Below are 27,013 nucleotides of genomic sequence, written 5' to 3' on the forward strand. Positions count from 1 at the left end.
ATTTTTTTGAAGACGAGACCAAAAAGGTCGATGAGGGCAGAGCTCTAGATGTTGTGTACATGGACTTTAGTAAGGCATTCGACTAGGTTCTGCATGGTAGGCTGCTCTGGAAGGTTAGATTGCATGGGATCCAAGGAGAGATAGCTGAATGGATAGCAAATTGGCTCCATGGAAGGAAGCAGAGGGTGATGGTGGAAGGTTGCTTCTCGGACTGGAGGCCTGTGGCTAGTGGTGTGCCTCAGGGTTCAGTGCTGGGCCCATTACTGTTTGTCATCTACATCAATGTTTTGGAAAAAAACTTACAGGGCAAGATTGGCATGTTTGTTTATGATACAAAAGTGAGTGGTTTTGCAGATAGTGAAGATGGTTGTGAAAGATTGCAGCAGGATCTGGATCGATTGGCCAGGTGGGCGGAGGAATGGTTGATGGAATTTAATGCAGAGAAGTGTGAGGTTTGCATTTTGGGACGTCGAACAAGGGCAGGACCTACACAGTAAATGGTAGGCCTCTGGGTAGTGTTGTAGAGCAGAGGGATCTTGGAGTACAGGTGCATGGTTCCTTGAAGGTCGAGTCGCAGGTAGATAAGGTGGTCAAAAAGGCTTTTGGCATTTTGGCCTTCATCAGTCAGAGTATTGAGCATAGAAGTTGGGAGGTCATTTTGCAGTTGTATAAGACGTTGGTGAGACCACATTTAGAATATTGTGTTCAGTTCTTGGCACCGTGTTATAGGAAAGATATTGTCAAACTTGAAAGGGTTCAGAAAAAAATTATGAGGATGATCCATGGAGAGCAGGAGGATGGGAAGAGATCTTATAGAGGTGTACAAAATCATGAGAGGAATAGATCAGGTAGATTCACAGAATCTTTTACCCAGAGTAGGGGGATCGAAAACCAGAGGACATAGGTTCAAGGTGTAGGGGAAAAGATTTACTAGGAATCCAAGGGGTAACTTTTTCCACACGTAGGGTGGTGGGTGTATGGAACAAGCCGCCAGAGGAGATAGTTGAGGCTGGGACTATCCCAGCGTTTAAGAGACAGTTAGACAGGTACATGGATAGGACAGGTTTGGAGGGTATGGGCCAAGCGCAGGCAAGTGGACTAGTGTAGCTGGGACATTGTTGGCCAGTGTGGGCAACTTAGGCTGAAGGGCCTGTTTCAACACTGTATCACTCTATGACTCACTGTCCAATTTCACTGGTGCAATGAATTAAAAAAGTCATTCCCATTTTTAGAGTTTTCCACCTGCCTCTCTCTCCCCCTGGTTTTAAAATGACTATTGCTTTAAAAAAATACCTGGCCAATTTCTTTCACCTTTCTCTACATTTCCACCAGCCAACTGCAGAATAGCTGTGCAACCTTTCCAATAGCTGGCAAATGGTAGCTGTAACCCTAGCAACTCCCTCACCACCATGCCATGAATGAATTCTAGAGGACTGACACTGAAAATTAAACAGAGTTCCATTGTGCTGGAATATTCCTAATGAAGCTAGAAAATATTATTATATCCACTTAAATCCTATGCAACGGGTCAAACTGCTTATTTAAACACAGCAATGATACACTGAAATTTTACATGCCCATTCCTTTACATTATTCATCTCTCACAACCTCTGACACTACCTTTCATGACCAGTTCCTACATATGTAGATAGACTGGTGTGAAGGTTTCAAGGGGTGAAACTAAATCTTCAGCACTGGGGCTGAATATGAGGAAACAATGAATAGATTGGGACATTCCCACGGAATGTTTCTTTACAGCCCTTCCATTCCTGCTTTCTAGTTCAAAATATATTCCCACAAGACGGTTTATATCTACATTAGAGTGGAGGTAACATTGACAACATATTAACACTTTGAATGAGAAAAACAAGAAAACTGGACAGGAAAAAGCTCAACCAACAAAAAATTCTAAATTAACTTCTCTAATTCAAAACAACAGCTGAAGCTACAACTTCCACCAGCACCTTGCCTTTACATTTAAATTGCCTAAGGGAACAGAAATTTTATATGATACTTTCACATTGAAATTAATTTTAAACGTAAGTCTATACAATCATTGATCTGGCATTTTTGATCTTTTAGGATATTTATTGACGTTTAAAATCAATTCACAAGCATTTCTCACCTGCTGCCCAGCAAACGGAGACAGGCTGGCTGCAGCAGTGATGCTCATCACAGGTCAAGGACCAGACAGTGCTGTGGCTGACGATAGCGTCACCTTGCTCGGGGCAGTGTCACCGTTCCCAGCGCAGTGTCGTTACCGTGCCCGGGGCAGTGTCAGCACGTTGCTCAGCCCTGCGGCCAGTCCTGTCACCACTGCCTGGTCAGCGCTGTCTCCATTGTGATTCCACATCCAGCCCCCAGCGACACTCCCACTCAGCTAACACACAGTCCAACTCATTTAGCTGAGGTCTGGATTGTAGCAGTAAATGCAAGTTTCTCTAAAATTATTTTGTTTTATTCTCTCTACATTCTCATCACCTGCCCCCAGATTCTAACTGCCACCTGCACACTCAGGGCAATTTACAGCGACCATTGAACTTACCATCCCTGCACACACACACCCTCTCTTGGGAACTGAGAAGTAACCATGATAGGAAGGGACTGATGCCACATGTAGCCACAACCAGAGGATAGGTTGCTCTCATCATGAAAGGATACTGATACACCAGATAACTGTGCAACAATCCAGCACATCATGGTCATTTACATTGACACCAGCATTTCATTCTGGATATTTAAATCCAAATTCAAATTGTCAATGTAAATTGTATGATATGAATTCTTCATCAGGATAATTAATCCAATGATATAACTGCAACACTAGCTTGACAAAATGGTTCTTTATAGCCAAAAGGGTAAGTCAAGAAGAAAAAAATTACAAATAGTTACTCACGTCATGGCCTGATAAATTGATTCAACTCCATAACGCATTGCAAATTCATCCACAATTTCTTGAGCGTAATCTTCAAAGTACACTTTCCATGCTTCATCTCCTTTCACTTGTGGGATTTTTACAACACCGCTATATTTTGTTTCAGTCAAATAATTGAACAGGTTCTGAAGGCAATAACAGTTGTGTTAAATCTGTATATTCCCGTTTTGAAGATAGTCTATAAAAAACTGTTCATTTTATTCAAATTATATTCCCATTTTAAAGCAGCATAAAGAAAATATTAATATGTGAATATTGAAGGGAAACAAAGCCACATCAAGAAGATGCAAGGTATTACAAATTCTCTTGTGTCAAATTGTTTTACAGAAAATGGATCAAAATACAAGTGACATACTCAACCACAAATTCAAACACAGCAGGCGGATAATAATTCAGTGGTTAAAAAGCTCAAAAATTGAACATTTTTGATAAATGGTAGATTCAATACAATTTATGTTACTCATCTAGAAATTCAGGTGTATCATATTGACTTTCTTTTCAGAGCTATGTTTTTGAAGATTGATTATTTCCAGCAAAGAACACGAGTTAGACCATTTCTGGTTCAAGACTCCACTCCAGAAATCCAACTGGGCATTTCCAGCTGTGATTCACTAATCCACACTCAATATGATTTCTGCATTGATTGAGTGTTGGATAATGCCATTCCCAATTCTAGACTTCTTCTAGATCATTGCAAGGTGAATTGGACCAAGTGGTTCAGGAAACAAATGTCGCAGGGTATGTTTGGGAACAAAGCCACACCCCATGAAGGTAGCAATGCTTTTTCCTCCTATCCTACTTCACCTTCTGAGATTTGTTCTTTTTAATAGTCACAGATGAACATTTTCTTCATCCTCACCATTATTTTTTCTTTCCCCCAAACCCCCACACATTAATTATAATAGAACAGCACAGCAACAGGTCCTTCAGTCCATAATGTCTGTACAGAACATAATACCAAGTTAAACGAATCATCTTTGTCTGCACATGCTCCACATCCTTTTATCCCCTGCTTATCCACATGCCTATCTAGGAGCCTCTTAAATGGCATGATCATATTTGCCTCCACCACCATCCTTGGAGGACGTACCAAGCAATCACCACTTTCTGTGTAAAAAACTTGCTACACACATCTCCTTTAAACTTTCCCCCCTCTCACTTTAAAGCTGTGCTCTCTAGTCTTTGACATTTCCACCCTGGGAAAAAGAATCCGTTTGTTTATCCTATCTGTGTCTTCCATAATTTGATAAACTTCCATCAGGTCTCCCATTAGCTTCTTATGCTCCAGAGAAAACAATCCAAGTTTGTCCAATCACTCCTTATAGTTAGTAGCCTCTAATCCAAACAGAATTCTGGTAAACCTCTTCTGCACCCATTGCGATGCCTCCACATCCTTGCTGTAATCCATCCCAAAGCAGCCTCTCCACAACCCTGACCGAAAGACTGAGGTCTAAAATGGATCATCATGATCACTCCTGGCACTTTTCAGCCAGCCTACCTCCAGATTTGATCCCCATTCAACAGCATTGCTCACATACATCCATCCTTGGCCACTCTCTGACTCAATGTCAATATCCAAGATGGCCTTATGCAATGTTATATAAATGCACATATTTACTCTGTTCCCTCACCTCATGTAAGCATGTGTACTGCACATGATACGGTGCCACTTTCTCTTCTCCTTTAATTTCAACAGCGATTTTCATTCTAATTGCTCCAGAAACAGCAGATTTGTCCGTTCTCTTCTCTGTGGAAAAGATATAGTTGCTTAATTTTTTTCTATTTTTACAATGGAACTAAATATATGAGTGCTTATCTGGACAGTTATGATTTATAAATGACATGTAATGGCTCAGTACAATTAGTGAAGTGGAAGAGGTTGCTCAGAGCCTTCTTCCAATCACAGATAATCACCGTTGCCAATGCTGTAAATTGACTCTTCAAACTAAAACATTGTTTCATGATTCTCATTATATAAACTAGAAATTTATTTAAATAAATTAAAAATATAATAGATTGTAATGTAGTGTGAAGAGTTGTGAAAAAAAAACACATGGTAAGGGAGAATAAATTCAGAGAGAAATAATATAGAAATAAAAAGTGAGAAAGAAAATCTGGAAATGCAAATTACATTTCTTATTTTATATTTCCTTACAGAAAAATGGCACATGGATCACTGAGATTATTCTGGCTCTCCGACCACTGACCCATAAACTATTCTTCACAATATGCCCATTAACTCCTCTCTGATTCTCCTACGACCCACATAGAGGAGGGGGCAATATACAGCGGCCAACAAACCTACCAACTATCACATCTTTGGGACATTGGTGCAATTCAACACAGCTCCATGGAAAATGTAAGAACTTTGCACAGACAACACCAAAAATCAGGATCAAACCTGGGTCGCTGGAACAGTGAGGCAGGAGCATTGTCTGCTGTGCCACTGGACCATTCATTCCCAACAAAAATAGTGATAAGGTTACTGTTAGACAGGATCCACAGTTTGTGTTTCTCCATATCTAGGATGGCATTGCAGCAAGTTAAATTCCAGCATTTACAAGTTACTAACAAGACAGTTTGCGTTAACTCTAACTGATTGGAAAGAGTTTATTTAACAATTCATGGACAATCTTTCTGCACATAAACTTAGAATTGTACAGCACTGTTGCGGACTATTCCTCCCACAATGTATATGCCCAGCATGATGTCAAGTTAAACTAATCTTTCTTGCCTTCACGTGATCCATATTCCACCATTCCATGCATATCCACTTGCTTTTTAAATGCTACTAATGTATCTGCTTCCACCACTAACCCTGGCAACACTTTCCAGGCATCCACCACTTTCTGTGTAATATATTTGTCCCGTACATATCCTTTAAATTTTCCCCCACTGACCTAAAACTATGCCCTCTAGTCTTTAACACTTCTACCCAGGAAAAAAAGGTTCTGACCATCAACCTTATCTATCCATCTTAGAAATTGATATAATTCTATCAGGTTTCTCCTCCGTCTCCGACACTCCAAAGAAAACATCCAAGTTTGTCTAACCTTTCATTATAGATCATAGCCTCTAATCCAAGCAGCATTCTGGTAAGTCTCTTCTGCATCCTCTCCAAAGCCTTCACATCTTTTCTAATGGTGCCCACAGAACTGTACACAATTACTTGAAATACAGTCTCACCAATGTTTCATAAAGCTGCTACGTTACTTACTAATTCTTATACTTCATGCCTAGGTTGATGGAAGCAAACATACCATACTCCTTCTTTACCATTCTGTCTACTTGTAGTACCACTTTGTTGTCAACTTTATCAATCAATGAAGTTGTCTTTCTTCTTAACCCTTTTCTTGCTTATTTCCCAATCATTCACTTGTATTGGTTAAATAGTTACACAATTGCTTGCCCTTTTCCCTCAGATCCCAGTTTTCCTCACTGCACATTATCAGCTTGCATTATTCATAGCTAAAGTTGCCATCAATTGAATTTTGCAGAGGTACAGTTCAATTAAATTATGCCAGGTGCAGTGGTAACAAATTTTGAACCCCAGTTCTTATACATTTGAGAAATGAAAACAAGAGATTATAAGTAAGCCTCTCTACCCCTGAAACCTGCCCCACCATTCCTTACGATTGTGGCTGATCTGCCCCAGACTCAAGTCCTCCTCTATGACAGTTCCTCGTAGCACTCAATTCCATGATTTAAAAAATTATATATCTCATCTTTAAACATCACCAACGATTCAGTCTCCATAATTCTAGACTGATCACCACTTCTAACTGCAAAATGCACTTTATCAATGGCTCTATTCCAACAATATCGTTGATAATTGACTTCAGTAACATGTCAATGTTTGATTAAATCATATTTCTATTTCAGGCATGATGATTAGTTGTAGCTGGAATAAGTTTCTGCTTCCCGCTCATTTCTCCTCTTTTTCAGAAATCTTATCCAGCCTGTTTGAATCAAAGTATCAAATTCTTACCTCTTGGTAATTCTGCTCGAAAGCAGAAGATAATGTTAACTAAACAATTGAAAAACATAATATTTACGAAACGTGCGGGTGACAGTAAACTAATTTTAAGGCCTCTCATCATCCATCACAAACTTAAGTTCATTCCATCTTTTGTTTCCCCTAATTTGCATCAAGTCTGTCATCCATGCTCCTTCATTCACTGACCTTCAAACCCCTACGACTTGGTCTTAAATTTCTTATCCTGGAACGGCCTTGTTCAGGATGGCTTTACAATTCTCCAAGATCCCTGGGCACATCCATGGTTTTAGTCATTCCGCCTTGTGATCAGATGGCATCAATCCCCATTGGGACATATCATTATAATTAAGGCATCATGTAACTAACTACAAGTTGTGGTTGCTGTAGCTGCAAACATTTTCTTTCCTGCAGCGCAACAGTTTTATGCATACACTAGAGGAATTTCATCTCATTACTGCATAGTTCTTGTGGAACATTAAATTTGTTCTGAGTTCCCTGTGTATAAGGCAAACACACATGCATCTGGGCTCCAATGGTTTACAATGCATGATTTGACCTAATTAACACAAACTCAATTTGAGCTCCATGAATTAAGTGGGATGCTCACACAGAAGCAAACTCATGTCATGTTGATGGGGCTTGCTTCTCTGTGATTTAGTGGAGTACTTTAGTTGGTCTGCAGTTATGAAGTTTATCTTACAAATACTGATCTCAGTTGTTTTCCATTTAATCCTCACTCCTCCGGTTTCACTCACGTAGATATTCGTTGTAGTTTCCGTCTTCTCCATCAATGAGCCCTGGCTCAGTTACATTCCTTCACTCACAATGGTGATGCCAGTCTCCATCTCTCCCCAGCTTACTATAAACTCCATAATGTCCCAGACAGATCCTGGTTTCCACTTAGCTACAACTCACAGCTACATCTTCACAGTAAGGAGGTAGCAGAGGAATGGCCTCCATATAAGGAATTTTCCAAGCAAAGCCAATTCTATTGTGCATTATCTTGGGTCTCACTGGAAATAAATATTGGTGGAAGGGGGAGGGTGGAAACTTGTAAGGGTAGCACGCATGGAAAAGGTGATGGTTCCACAAGATTTGACCTTCTGTACAAGTCTGGAATAACTTATTGATCTTTTCCTTACTACTATGGATAACTTAGTTAGTCCTTTACATTAACTCCTCAGATAATTAATACAATTTCACTCTTCAGCTTCCCAAGACTAAGACATGGTAAATATGGGATACAGTTGGGAAATTCTCCCAAACTCACCAAGACACACAAAAACACATCTCAATTAAAGTTTGTGCAGTTATCGGAAATGCTCATCACAATCTGCTTCTGACTGAATCCAAATATTACGAGGTAAAAATATATGCATCTAAAGAGATGTGGGCCTAGTCTAGATCTGCTATTGTGTGAGGCTAATTCCTTCTGTAAAATTATTGGTGACAATTATTGTTCCCAAACTATCATTCACAGGATGAATTGAAGTCATATGTCTCATTAAACACAGAATCAATCGATGACACGGCAAAGATTGAAGACATGAACTACTCTTTGATAGATCAGGTTAGCAGTAATAATCAATGTGTTTGTAATTTTGTTGATTGATCGTAAAACTTGTGAGGAACATACTTAGCATTCTCATTGGTAATACCACATGTTAGATCCTTAGGGAAATCATAATTACTTTTAAAGGGTGATTTGTCATTCTGTTTATCTCAAATTCGAAAGTTACTTAACACGAAACCGTAGCTGGGAATTGATGGATCTTCAACATTTATTGCGGGCAATGACATTTCACTCTGCATAGTGATAACTGCTTAATATTTCAATCAGCCACTGAATATTAAAACCTAAAAACTACTTGGTATTCAAGTTAGTTAGCCACCGCAATACAAAACAGTATTGTCACATTGTACTATTATGATTTCATACATTTTCCTCCATAATTGAACTAATTGCTTCTGTCTTTTCATGTAAATCAACTATAAAAAGCAAAATTTGCCCCTTTTAACATATCTGACCAGAGTTAGTGGCTGTCTTGTCCTTCAGGAAAACAAACAGGGAGTTTCTCTTGGACCAACCTTCATCCAAGTTACATTTGTGCAGGAAGGAACTGCAGATGCTGGCTTAAACCGGAGATAGACACAAAATGCTGAAGTGATTCAGCGGGACAGGCAGCATCTCTAGACAGAAGGAATGGGTGACGTTTCGGGTCGAGACCCTTCTCGAGACCCACTAGTCTGAAGACTAAAAGCCTTCTTGACCACCCGAACTTCCTGTAATACCACTTTCATTGCTTTATATACCTGCACTCCTGGATCCCTCTGCTCTACAACACTCCACAAGGCCCTGCCATTCACTGTGTGTGTCTTGCCCTGGATTACCTTGCCAAAATACAACACCTCACACTTATCTGCATTAAGATTAATCAACCATTCCTCAAGCCCATTGGCCCCTGATCAAGATCGTGCTGTAATTTTTGATAACCATCTTCACCCACTCTAGCACCATCTACACAAGTACTAATCATGCCATCTACAATCTCATCCAAATCAACGATATAACCCACAAACAGCAATGGGCCCAGATCCGATCCTTGAGGTACACCACTAATCAATTGCCTCCAGTCTAAAAATAATCTTCCACCATCTGCTTCCTTCAATGAAGCCAATTCTCTATCCAGACGGTTGCTTTCCTGGATCCCATGCAATCTAACCTGCCAGAGCATCTTGCCATGCTCCAAATGCCTTGCTGAAGTCTATAGGCAACATCTATGGCTTTGCCCTAATTAACCACATTGTTAGTAAGTTTGCAGATGGCACTAAGATACTGGGGTTGCGAACTGTGAGGATGGCTGTCAAAGTATACAACGGGAGATGAATCGGCCACAGAAGCGGCTGGTGAAAATGGCTTAATCTGTTGGATTTAATCTGAGCAAGGGTGAGGTGTTGCACTTTGGGAGGTTGAAGCTAAGGGGAAAATAAACAATTAATGACATGTCCCTTAACAGCATTGATGATGTTGGGGTCCAAGCCCATAATTCCCTGAAAGTGGCAATACAAGAAGAGTGGTAAAGAAAGTATATTGCATGCTGCCTGTCCTGCTGAGTTACTCCAGCATTTTGTGTCTACCTTTGATTTAAACCAGCATCTGCAGTTCTTTCCCACACAAAGGGTATTGCATGCTTGCCTTCATTGGCTGAGGCATTATAAGGATCAGGAGGTCATGATGCAGCTTTATAGGACTTTAGTTAAGCCACATTTGGTCACCCCCATTACAGAAAGGACGTGGAGGCTTTAAAAAAGGCGCAGAGGAGATTTATCAGAATCCTACTTCTCCTATCCATCTGAGTTTTCTGCCAACTTATCACTTGACAGCGCTTGCTCCACTCCTTGTCCTCACCTTATCCTCCCTCTACTCCATCAGTCTGAAGAATGGTCACAACATGAAACATCGTCTGTTCATTACCTTCCACAGAAGTTGCCTGACCCACTCAGTTCCACTGCCAGGTTGTTTTTGCTCAACAGTTGGGGGTACTTTGTGTATCTAGTGGCTGCACTAATTTTGAGCATCTGGGGTCTCTGTCCCGAGAGGATTTAAAACCATCCATGTGAATCATTTTGTCTCTGCAAAGGTGCTTGAACTTTCAGAAGTTTCTTGATAATTATGATGTGCTCCCATTCAATGGAACCTTTTGTCTGCACTCAAAATTCTGAAGCAAGCTGCGCAATTGACTTGTGAAATTGTATTCAACTACCTGCTGTTATCTTTGTTCTTCAAAGCACAAAAAAAATCAATGTACTCTAAGTTGAGGGAGACTCTACTGGGAGCCTCTCCCAGGAGAGAATCTTCCACCGGGTCTACTCCTGAATGTCTGCTAAATTAAACCCCTTCACATCTACAGCCCTGGTCTCATTCACAGTCACCACAGACAGTATCCATGTGCAGGTATCAGGTGCATGGAATTAGAAACATTGGGATGATGTAGCAACTAAATTGGTAATACAGTTTAAATTTAAGGGCGTTTTCATTCTGCTTAGCAAAACAGAGATTAGCTGAATTTATCGTCCATTATTTAGTTTTAGCACTGAACGTAAAAAAAATATTCTGTCACATGTCACTTTGGAAATCCAACTTAAATTCATGAATAAATTGATTACGGAACTCCCATTTGGGTCAGGCGGATCATATGGCTCTTCAAATCATCAACAGATTGGTAACGGACTCCCAGACCAATTTTTATTTCTTTATTTTATCTCAATATATCCTGAAATTTCTTTCACAACCTACTTTTATCATTTAATATTTTTCTTTTTACCACTGGCTCTCCACATCCCCAAAACATTGACTATTCTAACATTTTCCAGTTCAGGTGAGAAATTGTCAACCTGAGATAAATATTCTGCTTCTTTCTCTCTGTATACTACTTAACCTGCTGAATATTTCCAACATTTTCTGATTCTATTTTACATTAACAACATTGTTTTGAGATTTGAAAACATAATCAGTACATTTGAAATTTGAAAAAGGAAATAGGATCATGTGGAAATGTGCCATAATTTGCATTTGATGAATGTAGTAACTTTATTTCAGCCATCTTCAATTTTTGTTTAAAGTTTTGAAAGAGTTTCCAATTTGATTTTCATGTAACATTTGTAAGTCACCTGGAGTTCAATATTAATTTCATTGTGACAGACATTTGCCAGCTGCAAATTGTCAATATGTTTCCAGAGGTTTACCTGGTGGGATGATAAAAAAAAAAGTATGCTGAGGGTGAACAAGTAAAAACAAATTAAGTTATAGTGTACTGCCATGGCCATGCTGAAACATCTATATGGATGTAATGAAATTTTGACTGCATTACCAACCTAAATTGAAAATTCAAACCTAACAAACAATTCTGGAAGTGAATTACAAGATTGTAATCTGATGGATGGTTCAGAAGATATTCAAAACCAATAGATTAAAACAGTTTATGAATCCATCTGAACTAAAATAAAATTGCAGCTTTTGACACAATGCCAATACCTCGTGGTGAGTAGGAAGATGCTCTATTTCTTTCTGTTTTGTAAAATAAACATTTGTTCAAATAATTAATTATGTGTAGTTGTGTAATGCCAGGAAAAATCATAAGTAGAATTTAAGGCATTATGTCCTTACAGAGAATGTGGGACCCTGTAAGGACTGAGCAGGATTGACAAATCACACTGAGCTTGATACGAAGGGAAGGAATAACTAGAAAAGACCACAAAAAATGTGGCTGAATTATTTAAAAAAAATACATAATTGGTTTCAAAAACAAAATCAGAGCCAGAGTATATATTAAGGTTGCTCTGCAGAAACAATATGGCCAGATATCAAGGAGAAAAAAACGTCAGGTTTTTTCTAAATGCATCCTGAGGAAAAGTACATCTAATTATAAACCCAAGGATTAAGAATATTTCAGCGTGCAATCACCTCCCTATGTCAATTCTAACTTGGACTTATCTGCCCAAACGCACGAACATGAAATCATTAAACTGAACAAAATGGGTTGTTGTATATAGAGTTGTACAGCACAGAAACAGGCCCTTCAGCCCAACTCATCCATACTAACATCAGACATTAAGACACAAAGTGCTGGAGTAACTCAGCAGGTCAGGCAGCATCTCGAAGACCATGGGTAGGAGACGATTTGTGTCGGGTCCCTTCTTCAGAGTGATTGTAGTAGGGGAGAGAAAGCTGGCAGAGCTGGTGATGGAACAAAGCCTGGCAAATGATTGTTGCATACAGATGAGATGATTTTTGTTAGCAAACGTAGGGACAAAGGCTAGATAAGAAAGGAAATCTAAAGACTGTGGGATAAGGAGAGAAGATATGAAGCCAGGGGTCAGGACATAGGTGGAAAGGGTCAGGGGAAAGGAGGGGCAGGAGAGAGGGAAACATGGGTGCACATCCAGATAAAGGGACGCTGGGAAGAGAGGGGGATAAATGGGGAAGTTAATTACCTAAAATTGGAAAATTCAATGTTCATACCATTAGGTTGTAAGCCACCCAAGTGGACGGTGAGATGCTATTCCTCGAGTTAGCATGTGCCTCATTCAGGTAATGGAGGAGGCCCAGGCCACAAAAGGTTAGTATGGGAATGGGAATGGGTTAAAATAGTTAGCATCCAGGAGATCCAACAGGCCTTGGCAGAATAAGCGTAAGTGTATGTTGCAACAGTCGCCAAGTCAATGCTTAGTCCAAGAGGACCTTCTTATCCACTGTCTTTTCTTCACCCAGAATTTTCAGGCTTGAGAGAAGAAAGGCAGGGTGGTGAAGAAGGCATTTGGCATGCTTCTCTTCAATGGGATGGGTATTTACTACAAAGTTGGGACATCACATTGCAGCTGTACAGTGTCATTGGTGATACCACACTTGAAATACTGTATACAGTTCTGATCACGATTATCTGACAATGAAATACCCTAGGCACTCAGTGAAGAACAATTAGATGCTGGTGTCGCCAGCGAATTCCCACAACCCCGATCACATGAATAAAACGAAAATTTGACGAGGACACAAATTTCAACAACCTTGTACATATTATACTCCAGCCACTGATGTGCCCCAGAAATAGCCACAAATAAATAACCACATACCTAAGTTATACCAGACATCCATCTCACTGCTCAGTGTTCGGACTTCAATAATTGTTTGTCCAAGAAAGTCGTCTGATTCTTTTTTGAAATGCTGTTTAACTCGAGACTTGATGTCATCATCTTCATCCCAGACTCTAACCTTTATTCTATCAGTGGAATTATGGCACTCACTGTACATAAATTAAAAAGATAGTAAAAAATAGTTCAGCAATGATCACCATTCAATAAATCATTTTTTCTTATTTAATTTAGGAATTTTGTTTTATTGACTGAGCACCATTCAGAAATAATTCATCAGATTATGAATTTAATTTATATGAGAGGAATTAACTTTTATTAACAACCTTTTGCATAATGTGTTTAGCTGCATACTGCAACCTGGAAAACATTGTTCTTCCATCATTGTAATTTTTCTTTAACAATTACTTGAGACTGAGACAAATGAGATGTCAGGAGAATTGTTGCCGCTGGCAGAGACTAAGCTTAGAAAGTTGTTTGACTTTGTGGTTCTGCAGGACCAGAATACATTTTGTTTCATTAATGTTCTAGCTCATCATGACCCATGGAGAGGCTGAAGATATAATTTTTAAACTAATTAGGCATAAATAAAGTTGATTTCGGTCGAAATAAGCATGCACACTCTGCTTCTTTCTCATATTCCCACAATAAATGGTTTTATTATTAAAAGGATTAATGAATTGGAAAAGGAGTAATGAACTCGGAGAAACAGGCTGGATGTGGCTGTACAGAAAAAGGAAGACTAATAGTTAGCTTGCAACTCAAGATTGAGTATGCTGTTAAGTCCATGAAGAAAGTTGCACTTAACATTTTATTGGACTTATAATTAGAAGTAGTCGTAGCAAATCCCAAGCTAATTAAAGTAGTTCAACTTGTTTACTTGGCTTACCAAGAGGTTTATTGATATTATTCCAACATGCAGCTATAGAGGCCACTTTCACTTTTATTCTATTATAGTCACTTTCATAACTCTCTGGAAAATGGTATTGCCTCTATTAAGCATTCATATGCAACGCTGGGAAACAAGGTTTATCGACTGTGGCAAAAAGATTTTCAGTTCATACTAAATGTAATCTTTTTCAAGTAGGAAATTGAATATTGAGGCTCAATGAAATCACCATTGGTTTCTCTACAATTTTAAACTCATTATCAATCTTTTCAAATGAAAAAATGATGAAATCATTGCACAAGAGTATTATTGAACACTTTGGATGATTGGATTGGCTTTCTAAATGAGCTCGTTTATTTTTCTTCTGATGTCTGTACGGAGAGTTAATATCTTTGTTTCCCCATTTTACTTTTCTCTCCATAGACGATGCCTGATCTGCTGATTATTTCCAACATTTTCAGTTCTTATTTTAGATTTCCAGCATTGGCTGTATTTTGAATTTGAAGTAGGGTATATTCATTATCTGTCATATAATTCCATTCACAAAATGAAATGCATACTTTGCATATATAAACTACACAAAACAGACATTGTAATCTTTGGAAAGTGCCCCTGAAACCAACAGCAACACCATTTTTTCAAAATGATTCACTGCAAATTTGCCAATTCAACAATGCAAATTTGTTAAAGTAATTTAGACTGACTTGCTAAGATTATACAAAAATTGTGGACTCGAACTATCACCATGATAAAGATAAACACGTACTGTAATGGGACCTACTCAAAAACACATAATATAAATTAATACATTTTACTTTTAAGGCAGGATGCTATATATCTTTTAATAGGAAAGAATGAACACGTTTATAATATATTTATAAAAATATTTATGAAAAGATCCAAGGAATGGGACCAGCTGCCTTTTTCAATCATGTCCAAGGGCATGTTTCTGTGATAACGCCATTAACATTGATAGGAAGATAATAATGGGCCAAAGTCCGGAAAACAAATCGGAGTTAAAGAAGCTGCCAGAGATACGTGCTTGGAGATCATCAACAGTGGAGGTTGGGGCCATGTGTAATGAGGATACTTACCAACCACCATTCCACTAAAGGTCGCGGGAAATTTAGAACAAATGCAATGATGAGTAAGTGACATTTTAACTGATAGCTTATTAATGCCATTTTGTCTGGCCTTATGGGTTTTGTAGATTCTCATTTTCCCAAGAAATGGCTTGCCTGAAAAACCATCCTTGGCCAGAAACACTAAATGCACTGCATAGTCAAAGCACACGACACACTGCCTCTAAAATTCATTCTATATTTTCAGTGAATTTAAGTTAAAATGCAAAGTGCACGCACAACAGGCAAATTATTGTTGGAGATTTAATGGGCAGAGGAACAGTTGGAGGCAGGACCAGGTAATCCAGTCATTCGCATCAAATGATGGCTGCAAATAATTGATGGGCTGATGGGCTTTTATCTCAAGGGAGTTGAATACAAAAAGTGAGGAGATGTTTCTTTTGCATGAGGCATTGATCAGATCCCATACGGAATATGGTGACTGATTCTGGACAGCACAAGTCAAGAGAATATATTGGTTTTCGGAGGATACGAGTTAAATAATGATAAGGTGCATAAACTTAGGTCATATTTCAAGAGCTTGGAGAAAAGGGGGGGGGGGGTGTGAATTAATGGAAGTGTTTAAAATTATAGAGGGCGATCTGATGAGGAAGCTAGTGAGAAGCCATTTTCATGAGACAAGCCAGGTTTCTGGATCAAAGGTAGAGAAAGTGAGCTGAACTGATCAGTCATGATTTAACCGATTGGTGGCAGAGGCTTAAGTGGTTGCCTGGAGGTCCCAAAATTCTTATAAAATAAATCCTTGCTCACTATCTCAATTTTAATTCTCTTCCATCTCATTTCAATTGTAATCCAGTGCCAAATCGCTAAACCTTCCTTGGACTGAGGAAGGTTTACTCGCTGACGCACGTACTGCAGCAGGCATTAGACACTCAAAATACCAGTCACTGGACACACGTGCAAGAGTGGCACCATTAAAGGCTACACCAGGCTTTTTAAATGGTCAGTATAATTTAACTGAGCTAATCTCCAAGTTATGGCTAAGACTATAAGGTATGTGTTAAGACAGCACTAAATCTTAAGTCGTAAAGAAATAGGAACAGAAGCAGGCCATTCAGCCCCTCAAGCCTGCTCCATGATTAAACAAAATCATACTGGATACACTTTCCTCATCCACTTCTCTGCCATTCCCTTCCTGAATAAATCTTCTTAAAAACATCTATCAAAGCTCAAAAATGAGATAAATCAATATTTTACAATATAAGCATAAAATATTATGCACAAGAATGTTTGCAAATAATTTACCATTAATTCAAGAACATTATGCGAGGAAATGTATCGCTTCTAAATTCTTTTTTAAATGTGCTAATCTGCAAATACCAATTTCAATAAATTTCTGTCTCTCAAACAGCCTTTGAACTGACAAGAGGATCAGTTTCTGGTGCATCACCGCCACGGCCTGTCTTTTTTCTTGTGCGTTTTTGTCTCAAATTGCCTCTAATTCCAGAATTTCACACCAAAAAAAACAGCGAGTTGCAGGCACTCAGCCTGTTCCAAATTGCACACATCTCCCTAAATAACTTCATTTTACAAATAATTTCAAAACAGCTTTGTAAAAGTGAGTGACAGGAGAGCGGGATTGGTGGGGGAGGCAGACACAGACAGACAGACAGACAGACAGACAGACAGACAGACAGACAGACAGACAGACAGACAGACAGACAGACAGACAGACAGGCAGACAGACAGACAGACAGACAGACAGGAGAAAAAGAGAGAGAGAAAAAAACGAGAGAGAAAGAAAAAAGACAGGTATGAGAAAGATCTGAAATTTCCAGCAAATCAAGTCCTGAAGATCGAAATCCAACAAGCGGCATGTGGCAGGAAATTAGCAGATAATGGGCATGTTGTTATTGAACTCAAGAATAAAAAGCCTAAGCCAACTTCAGCACTGAAGAACAGTAAGTGCACGCTTCCTATTCACACTTCAACACACTTTTATCAAATCGACAGTGTGAACCTAAAGAACTTGGCCGAGAAATTGTTCTGGGTTAAAATTGATTACATCTATTATATGACTGAAATTACCTGGAAAAGCATAAATATTAGAGATTTGATGCAGGGTCACAGACACTATTTTCTTTCCAAATCCCTTATACGCCTGACATATTAAAACATCACGGTGACTGGATGTCAGTGGTGCAGTCTAATGGTGTGCAATAAGGATCTGAATATTACTTCAATAAGTTTCAACGTACCAGCATATTGATTGCACAGACCACGTGCAAAAGTGGGCCTTCACAACACAAAGACTCTGCTAAAGAAGTAAAGACAGAGCTGCCTGAGGAAATGCAGGTGATGGAGTCAAACTCTGGGAACATATCATGTGGACCAACCATCAATACACCCAGCAACTGGTGATGTCCATGAATCGCAGACTTCAAACAGTCATTGCATGCAAAGGATATGCAACAATATACTAAACATGACTACTTTTACTTACTTTACATTGCTGTGTCCCAAACATTATGGTGCCCTAAAATGGAGGGGACTGTGTATAAAACTGCTGTAATTTGTACATGGTGAAACCAAAATGTATAAAAATGGCATTTATTAAAATCTGACGTGCACTTTAACCACACGTGATTTTTTTCTATTACAAATCGCAAATTGTGGAGTGCAGAGGCAAATAAATAAATGATGGGACTTTGTCCCAAACATTATGGAGGGCACTGTATATACCCAGCACATCAAATCTCCCTCAGACCCCAGCACAAGCCCTTGACAATCCCCCTGAGCTAAACACAACCCTGCTGCTGCCTTGGATATTTTCCACTCTGTCACTTCAACCATTCACTGACCACTGCTGAAATTTACCACTTATCTTCAACTTATCCTGCAAGGCTAGCCTTTGAGCATGCTGAATTTGCTAAATGTCATGATAGCTTGGATCTTGTTAGCTGGAATTTTACCCCAATGGCCCGAGCAAGTCCTAATGTATTGCACATATGCGCACTTAAACAATTCCAAGCTCTTGCACTTGCTGTCTCACTTACATTAATTTCATCAATTTTACAAAAAATTTACCAATTTTACCAAGTACCAAGGCACTCTTTGGGAATCATATATAAAATAAAACCAACCTCTCAGATTAACCTTTGTTATAAACTCAGTAAAGTGCCATTTCAAAACGGTAAATAGCGAACTGTGGATCAGTATCATTTCGTGCTTTGCCAAAGATGAAAAAGCATGATTTTTTTTCTGAATACTAAATAAGAAATCGTTGATATCTTGAATAAATTCAGAAAGGTATTCGGTTTTGCCAGGCCAGGATTGATGGTGCTCTGTTCTCTCCTCTCTCCAGAGATGTACACTTGCATAGCACAACCAATTACAACACTCTGGAATGTATCTGGATGGCTGACAGAAGATTTCAGTGATAAATTCCCTGGCAGCTACTTCCAGCCTTGTCTGTGTATTTTTAGTTGGCTAACCTGTTATTATCAACAATGTCAAATCTCAATTGGACTTTGATCTGTGTATAATTGGAACACTCTCCAAAAGGGAAATCTTCTATCAAAACCAGGAAACATATTCAGACTAAATTGGCCCTCCTGCCCAGAAAGACCTTAAAAATTCATTGGACATTGTATGTTTTTTACATGAAACCTTTTTTACATTTTCTTCAAACCTCCACTGCTCTGCCTGAAAAACCTATCAGCTTAAAATGTAATCTTCACACAGTTGCACTGAAGACAATAAATTAGCATCACAGTGTTGGGCTCTACTTCCAATGGAATAGTCAGCATGTTGAACGATGCTGTTTGGGGCAGAGTTTCTAGACATTAATGTTATGATGCTGCCTTCAATTAATCCAACCACAGGTCTACTTGTCCTACTTGTACGACTTACTTTTCCATGTTGCATGAATTGTATTAAATAACTCTATCTCCCCCTTGAGAGCCTCTGCTTGAAGCTTGATAGCCAAGAACTGGCCCATATTAGGACGCACCCATCGTCACACACAGAGCCTTCTCCCAAATGGGAAGGTTCAGGATTCTCAGGTCCCATTTTTAAGTTCCTGCGATCAGGGCCGGCCTTAGGAGGTGCGGGGCCCAATTGGGAACAATTTTGGTGAGCCCCAGGCTCCCAGCCGAAGTCTGTAGAATCATAGAAATACAAATAAAGTCTATTATAGACTTTATGTCTCTATGGTAGAATGGAAAACAATCAAAATGTGCACTTAAAATGTGCCTGCGACTTAATGGACCAAACAGATCTAAGCTACATTTTAATATAAAATTGCATACATGTAAGCTTGCAAGTAACAAAACAAAATGTGTAAAAGAAGGAACTGCAGATGCTGGAAGATCGAAGGTACACAAAAATGCTGGAGAAACTCAGCGGGTGCAGCAGCATCTATGGAGTGAAAGAAATAGGTGACATTTCGGGCCGAAACCCTTCTTCAGACAGAAGAAGAGTTTCGGCCCGAAACGTCACCTATTTCTTTCGCTCCATAGATGCTGCTGCACCCGCTGAGTTTCTCAAACAAAATGTGTAGACACCTCTGAAAAGTATATAGTTACAATACCACTTGTTTTAGTGACTGTGAAATGAAAAAAAAAAAAAATTACTAGATCCTGGAAAACCAATTGGTGAAAAACATTACATTTTGGGCTTCAGCCCCATCCTACCCTTTGGGCTTCTACCACATCCTAACTTATATGTGCGTGTGTTAGTTGTCCATGCGTGATGTGTGTGTGTTAGTTGTCTGTGCATTATTTTTGTGGGAGGGAGGGAGAGAAGGGAGTGAGGGAAGTAGAGAAAGAAGGGTGGGGGAAGGAGAGAAAGAAGAAAGGAGGGAGGGAAGGAGAGAAGGGAAAAGAGAGAGATGAAGGAGGGAGGGAAGGAGAGAAGGGAGGGAGGGAAGAAGGGAAGGGAGAGATAGAAGGGGAGGAGAGAAGGGAGGGAGGGAAGGGAGGGATAGAAGGGGAGGAGAGAAGGGAGGGAGAGGGCCGGTGGCCGGGGTCCGGGCGGACGGGTATGAGCTGAGGCCGAGGTTTGTAAACGTTGCTCCAACCCCCAGCTCAGCCCTCCCTGGATTGTTCACCGCGTCTTCCCGGGGAGAGAGAGGGGTGGATCCGGGGCTGTGTGTGAAGCACAGCGACTGGAGGGGCGGGAGCGCTGCCCCGGGACCGTGAGGGAACGACTCACCTCCCCCTCACACCCCCTCCCCGTATATCCCTTTCTTCCCCCTCCACCCCCTCTACTCTCTCTCCACCCCTTGCTCCCTCCTCTACCCAGGGTAGATCTACCTGAGCCGAGAGTACATTACTCTGGCGCGGGGCCCCCTTAGGCGCGGGGTCCAATTGGGAGCAATTGGTCCAATCGGCTTAAGGCCGGCCCTGCCGGCAATGTCACCGACAACACCTCTAGACAGCTCACCCTCTCGAATAATGACCCTGGGGATGCCGGACCCCATGGCAGTTACTCGGACCTGCAGCATTTCTGCTCCATCCAGCTCCATCACTTCTCTAGCTGATATCTGAACACGCTGAGGTTAACAGAATCAAACTCTGGAAGCACACTTGGAACTACAGCATGACTACACTACATTTGTAGCAGTACTAATCAACGGAAAATAAACACTCGGCACCAGAAACAGAGCGAAGAATATATTGAACACAAGTACACTATTCTCCATGGAACTTTGAAGCAACTTATTCTTTATTTGCTGGCTTCTGTGCATTGATTTTAGGGAAAATTGTGTTCTAGAAAGAGGAAAGAGTTCTTATATTCATCCTTTGTACATAAATCACTGTGTTTTGGTCTGTAGTTGACAAGAAATCATATGATTTCTATATCTGATGAAAGTGATGTTACAATGTTTTTCAGCTGCACTTAGCTGTGCTGTGCTTAAGCTGTTTTATGATTACACATGGAACAGCGGCTAAACAGTGATTTAGGTGAGGAATTACAATCACTGATTCCACCAATACACTAACATATGCACATCCCAGACTAACATCTTCAACTGACCTACATCAATAATCTCAAATGTGAAAAGCTTCAAATATACTGAGTCCAATGATTGTTGTCATAGCTATCAATCACACCACAGGCATTATCAAATTTATGGCAGCAAGTAAGAAAGAAATCCCATTTTATTGTGCCTTACATTATAAGTACAAGTGAATCAAGCAAGATAAGATTAGAACCAATTTTACTTTGAATTGGGGAATTATGACACTTCTAAGGTTTGAATTCAGATAAGCTAGAAAGACCAAGATAATAAAGGAGAAAGTTATAAAGAATGCTTTTGATTTCTCTGTTTAAGTGTCTGAAGTAATTTTCAAACTAATAGTGACCAGCTCCATAGCAAATGATGCAGTAACATCTTAGACCTAATGATAATCAAGCATCACATTTTATTTCTAATCTTGATGTAATGCGATTGGATTCTTTAGACATGTTGATATTCATGTGGTTTAAAAATGGAATTGCTGTAATTTTCCAGATAGAAAATAAGAGTTTCCATGCTGAGACAAGAAAATGGGCAGATTTAGTAATCAGAGCTTGTTGCTCAGTAAAATATTTTGGCATAGATATAAAAACCCCATAAAAGCTGAGGATTTAACTCAATTCAGTTCAGAGAGCAGTTTGATAAATCTGCAGTGAATAAATACTTGGTCAGAGAAACAGAGGAAGGTATATATTCTTCCAAGAACAAAATAAGCTTTGAAGGTGCACTAAACAAAAGTTGAAAAAAAGAATCAAATGCCAAATATAACAATGCAATGCACAACTGTTTTCAGACAAAGGAAAAGCAGGCTCAATATGAATATACAAGCTGATATTTCTGATGAAGAGTTCCGTGCGTTAACGAACAGTGAAAGGCCTGGATAGAGTGAATGTCGAAAGGATGTTTCCACAAGTGAGAGAGTCTAGGACCAGTGCCCATTGCCTCAGAATAAAAGGATGTACCTTTAGAAAGACGAGGAGGAATTCCTTTAGTCAAAGGGTGGTGAATCTGTAGAATTCATTGCCACAGATGGCCGTGGAGGCCAAGTCAATGCATATTTTTAAGGCAGAGACTGACAGATTCTTGGTTAGTAAGGATGGCAGCGGTTATGGGCAGAAGGCAGGAGAATGAGGTTGATAGGGAGTGATAGATCAGCAATGATGGAATGGTGGAGTAGACTTGATGGGCCAAATGGACTAATTCTGCTCCTATGACATGAACGTAACCATTTCTCCTTCCACAGATGCTGCCAACCTGCCAGCTGTTTCCAGCGTTTTCTGCTTTTGATTGACCTGATAATCACATAGTGCCTCTGAAGTAGCAAGAATTTCAAGGAACCTCAGCAAAGAAAAGGTGACACTTTCCATATGGTGTGTTTTTCCATGAGGTGTGTTTTAAGGAGTTCTTCAAAAGAGAAGTGAGACAGCCTTGTGGTTGTTGGTTATAGAACATAGAACAGCACAGCGCAGGATCAGGGCCTTTGGCCTACGATATCTATGCCATACTTGATGCCAAGGTAAACTAATCCCTTCTAACTGCACATGATTTGTGTCCTTCATTAACTGCATATGCACGTGATTATCTATAGGCTTCTTAAACACCACTATCATAATCTGCTTCCACCATTACCCTTGGCAGAGTGTGTCATTTTTACTGTAAAAAAAGTAACCTCCTCGTTGCCTTTAAATTTCCCCCCTCATGTTGAAGTTGGTCATGTTTAAGGAGGTTGGCCAAGATTGCACGAGAATTCCCAAATTACAAACCACAGAAGCTTTGAGCAGCACAGCTTCAGATGGATGAAGCAATGAAGCTGGAGAGGATATTGAGTCATAAACCTCAAATGGGGTCAGGGAGAAAGGCAAGAAAGACAGCTGAATGTTATGGCACCAGACCCCAGACAGCCAACCTGTCTGGTACCAGGCAATTGCCATGGACAGAATAATGGGGGAAATTGAGAGCATTGAGTACTCCAAAAGCACAAATGGCCATGATACTGTTAATCTGCTACTGAAACATGACAGCTCCACCTTACTTGTTCCACTGGCATCAAAGAGCAGGCAATAAGTAACCTAAATGATGCTTGCAGTTTCAATCACAGAATTATTATGCAATTTCTCAATACAAATGGTTACAACATGTAAGGACATTCTTTCCATTTGGCCAAGGTGACAATGTTTATAAGGAACACTGGTGCCCAATTAAGTGTTACATTTTTGTGTGAAGGCAGGAACATATTTACAGGTTTGAAAAGTGCAATACCGCTCCCTCTGCATCTGTAAAATGACTGCAATTGTCTGCTAACCTTTCTCTGCTCAATTTACCCTTTGCTACTATTCCGAGTTTGCCAGCTGGTTCAAGGACATCCTCACTGGCCTCTGGCCACACATTGGAAAGCCCACAGTGCATTATATGCAGCCGCATAGAAGGTTGCACTCTAGAAAGAAAGTGTGGGCAGCCTGCTTGACTGGCACTCCATCCACCACCTCAAGCATGCAGTCACTCCGCCACTGATGCACACTGTTGCTGGAGAGTGCACTAATTACAAAGTGTACTCAAATAGCTCCAGGTATCTTCAAGAACATCTCAAACCTGATGTCGCTATCATCAAGAAAGGTAAGGGCAACAAGTAAATGGGAATGCCACCAACTCCAGTTGATGAAGTATACTAGCTTGGAAATACATTATGTTCCCCTATAGTTATAATTTAGACATGCAGTGCGGAAACAGGCACTTCGGCCCACCGAGTCTGTGCCGACCAGTTATCACCCATTCACTAGTTCGATGTTATCCCGATTTCACACCCTACACACAAGGGCAATTTACAGGAGCCAATTTATCACAAAACCTGCATGTGTTTGGAATGTGGGAGGAAACCCGGAGAAAACTCAAACGGTCACAGGAAGAACGTGCAGAAAGCAACCACATTCAGAATAAAATCTAGGTCTCTGGCGCTGTTATTGAGTCAAATCCTTGAAACACCTATTGTACCAGCACTGTGGGACCTCCGTGCGAAGAAGGTAGCTCACCATTTATTTATATGTATATGTATATATATATATATATATATATATATATATATATATATATATATATATATATATATATATATATATATGTGTTTATATCACACACACTTCACAGTTTTGAAACAAGAATTGTTTCGGACTCAGCTGCAGTTCTGGAGCTCCATTGAGCAATTGTTTATGTGCATAATTCAGGCGAAGGACCAAATCCCTGCCCAGTAAAAACATGCAGTTTTGCAATTTGTTTACATCAATACCCTTACTTTCATTTTGAATTTTTTTTTATCATGTAGAAAATGTTTGAAAATTATTGTTTTAATAACATGACAGTGAACACTGCTTTCACTTTAGTCAGTTCTTACTTTTTAACTCGTCACCTGTGAAAAAAAAGACATTCGTTGATGATAAAAATATGTATATCAACTTTATCAAGTATGTTGTATACAGTATTCAGCAAATCCAGCGCAGAAGCAGACTGTGAGGTTAACCCATTAAAATGTGATAATGCACAGCAAACACCAATTTATAATCCAGTACTTACAAGTGAAATGTTTCATCCCAGCTGGGGTTGAGATTCCCAAAAATGGTTTTGGTCCTCCTTTTGGTTTTACCCACTTGCACTGTGACGTAAGGGTCACTCGAGCCAGTCTTATCTTTTGCTTGTAAACCCTGAGCACAGAGCACTGTTGCACAAATAAAGTTTGGAATATTTAATGAATATCTTCAATCAGCTACGTAAAACATAAATATGACTAATTGTACATCAGCATTTTTTTACCGCTCGCCATTACCAGCACAAAGTTTATATGAATGGTAGGATATGTTCCTTGGTCGAGCACTCCCATTCAAAAATGAATTAGAGAAAAGGTTACTGCAATGGGATCGACTTCCTTCCTTGATCAGAGAAGATCACCATGGAAAATAATGGTGCCTACACATAGCATCCTGACACTTTGTTCTATCTAGATTTAGAGTTTCAGAATTATGGTATAGGTTGGTAAGCCATAACTTTTGTTTTACACCAGTATCATCAATCACAGGTTAGCTGGGAATTTTGAAAACGCAGCAAGCCATTATCCAACAGCAGGCATGATATTTATTTTTGCTGTGAAGTTTATTTTCGTGCTGATTTCCCTTCTCAATGCCCTTGGAGTTAACTCATTTCTTGGCCAGGTAAAGAGATGGAAATAATAGCCAAGCAAATTACTCAGCCTAAACAACATCTCCTGGAATGAATTTGTTGAATTGATTGTATGGAAAGGTCAATAAAATGGATATATAGAGAATTGGTCAGGCTGAAGAGAAACCAGTTATAAATGGATAAAGCAAAATACTCATGGATTGTATGTTAGATCCTTCATAGAAATACTATAAATAGGTAGCACTGAGGTTAAATGTAAAAGATGCTGAATTTTAAGATTAGTCCAGGAGCAGGGTGAGCAGATTGGGAACGGCTGTTATAGGATATGTCCACATCTGATAGAGTCACTTAAAGTCAGAACTCAGGACCTGTGAAGAAGAAAGACAAGGATGGCAAGGTTCAGGAACCTTGAGTGATGAGAGTGCTGTCAAAAAGTAATAGGAAGAAGAAAACGATTCAGGGAGCTGATATCATCAGGGCTCTTGAGGAACACAAAGGAAATTCTTTCAAGAGAGAGCTAGATAGGGCTCTTAAAAATAGCGGAGTCAGGGGCTATGGGGAGAAGGCAGGAACGGGGTACTGATTGGGGATGATCAGCCATGATCACATTGAATGGCGGTGCTGGCTCGAAGGGCCAAATGGCCTGCTCATGCACCTATTGTCTATTCTATTGTTTAAATAGGGAATCAGAGGGAAAAAGTGGCAATGAAATGTTTTTGACAAGTAAGGCAAATGGGAAGGCATTTTAAACATTAAAAACAAGAGACTAGTTAGGGGGTATGTGGGACCACTCAAGGCCAAAGGAGATTATTTATGCCTGGAGCGAGAGGAGTGGGAAAGATCCTATATGAAGTACATTGCATCTGTCTTCATCAGGGAGAAGGATAGTGAGATTAAAGAGAGATATGCTGATATTCTCAGGCATGTTGATATCAAGGTGTTGAGTATTTTAAAGAACATTAAGATGGTTAAGTTCCCAAGGCCAGGTGGGATCTTAGTCTGGGTTATCGAAAGAGCAAAGGAAGGAGATGGATATGGCATAGACAGTGATCTTTGTCCTTTGTCCTTGATCGATGATCTATAGCCACAGGTGAGACGCCAGAAGGCTGAAGGATAAACCAGGAACGAAACCCATGCAGTCACAGGTAGAATATGCAAACTCTGACAGCATCTGACATCAGGATTGAACCCGAGTCTCTGGCGCAATGAGGCGGCAGCTTTACCAGCTACGCAACTGCTGCAGTTGTGCTAGTGAAAGTATTGCTACAAAGCTGTT

General features: G+C 39.8%; 1 protein-coding gene across 1 annotated transcript in view; it reads right to left on the reverse strand.

Annotated features, from left to right (window-relative positions):
• Positions 1-27,013, reverse strand: part of LOC129712661 (protein unc-13 homolog C-like) — a 221,118-nt gene that overhangs the window by 118,862 nt on the left and 75,243 nt on the right. The window contains exons 9-12 of the mRNA XM_055661267.1: positions 25,138-25,279; positions 13,563-13,732; positions 4,567-4,682; positions 2,897-3,060 (exon numbers count right to left, since the gene is read on the reverse strand). Coding sequence (XP_055517242.1) covers positions 2,897-3,060; positions 4,567-4,682; positions 13,563-13,732; positions 25,138-25,279 — 592 coding nt within the window. The remainder of the gene's footprint in view (positions 1-2,896; positions 3,061-4,566; positions 4,683-13,562; positions 13,733-25,137; positions 25,280-27,013) is intronic.

The sequence above is a fragment of the Leucoraja erinacea genome, chromosome 33 (assembly GCF_028641065.1).
Source record: "Leucoraja erinacea ecotype New England chromosome 33, Leri_hhj_1, whole genome shotgun sequence".
NCBI classification, from domain to species: domain Eukaryota; kingdom Metazoa; phylum Chordata; class Chondrichthyes; order Rajiformes; family Rajidae; genus Leucoraja; species Leucoraja erinaceus.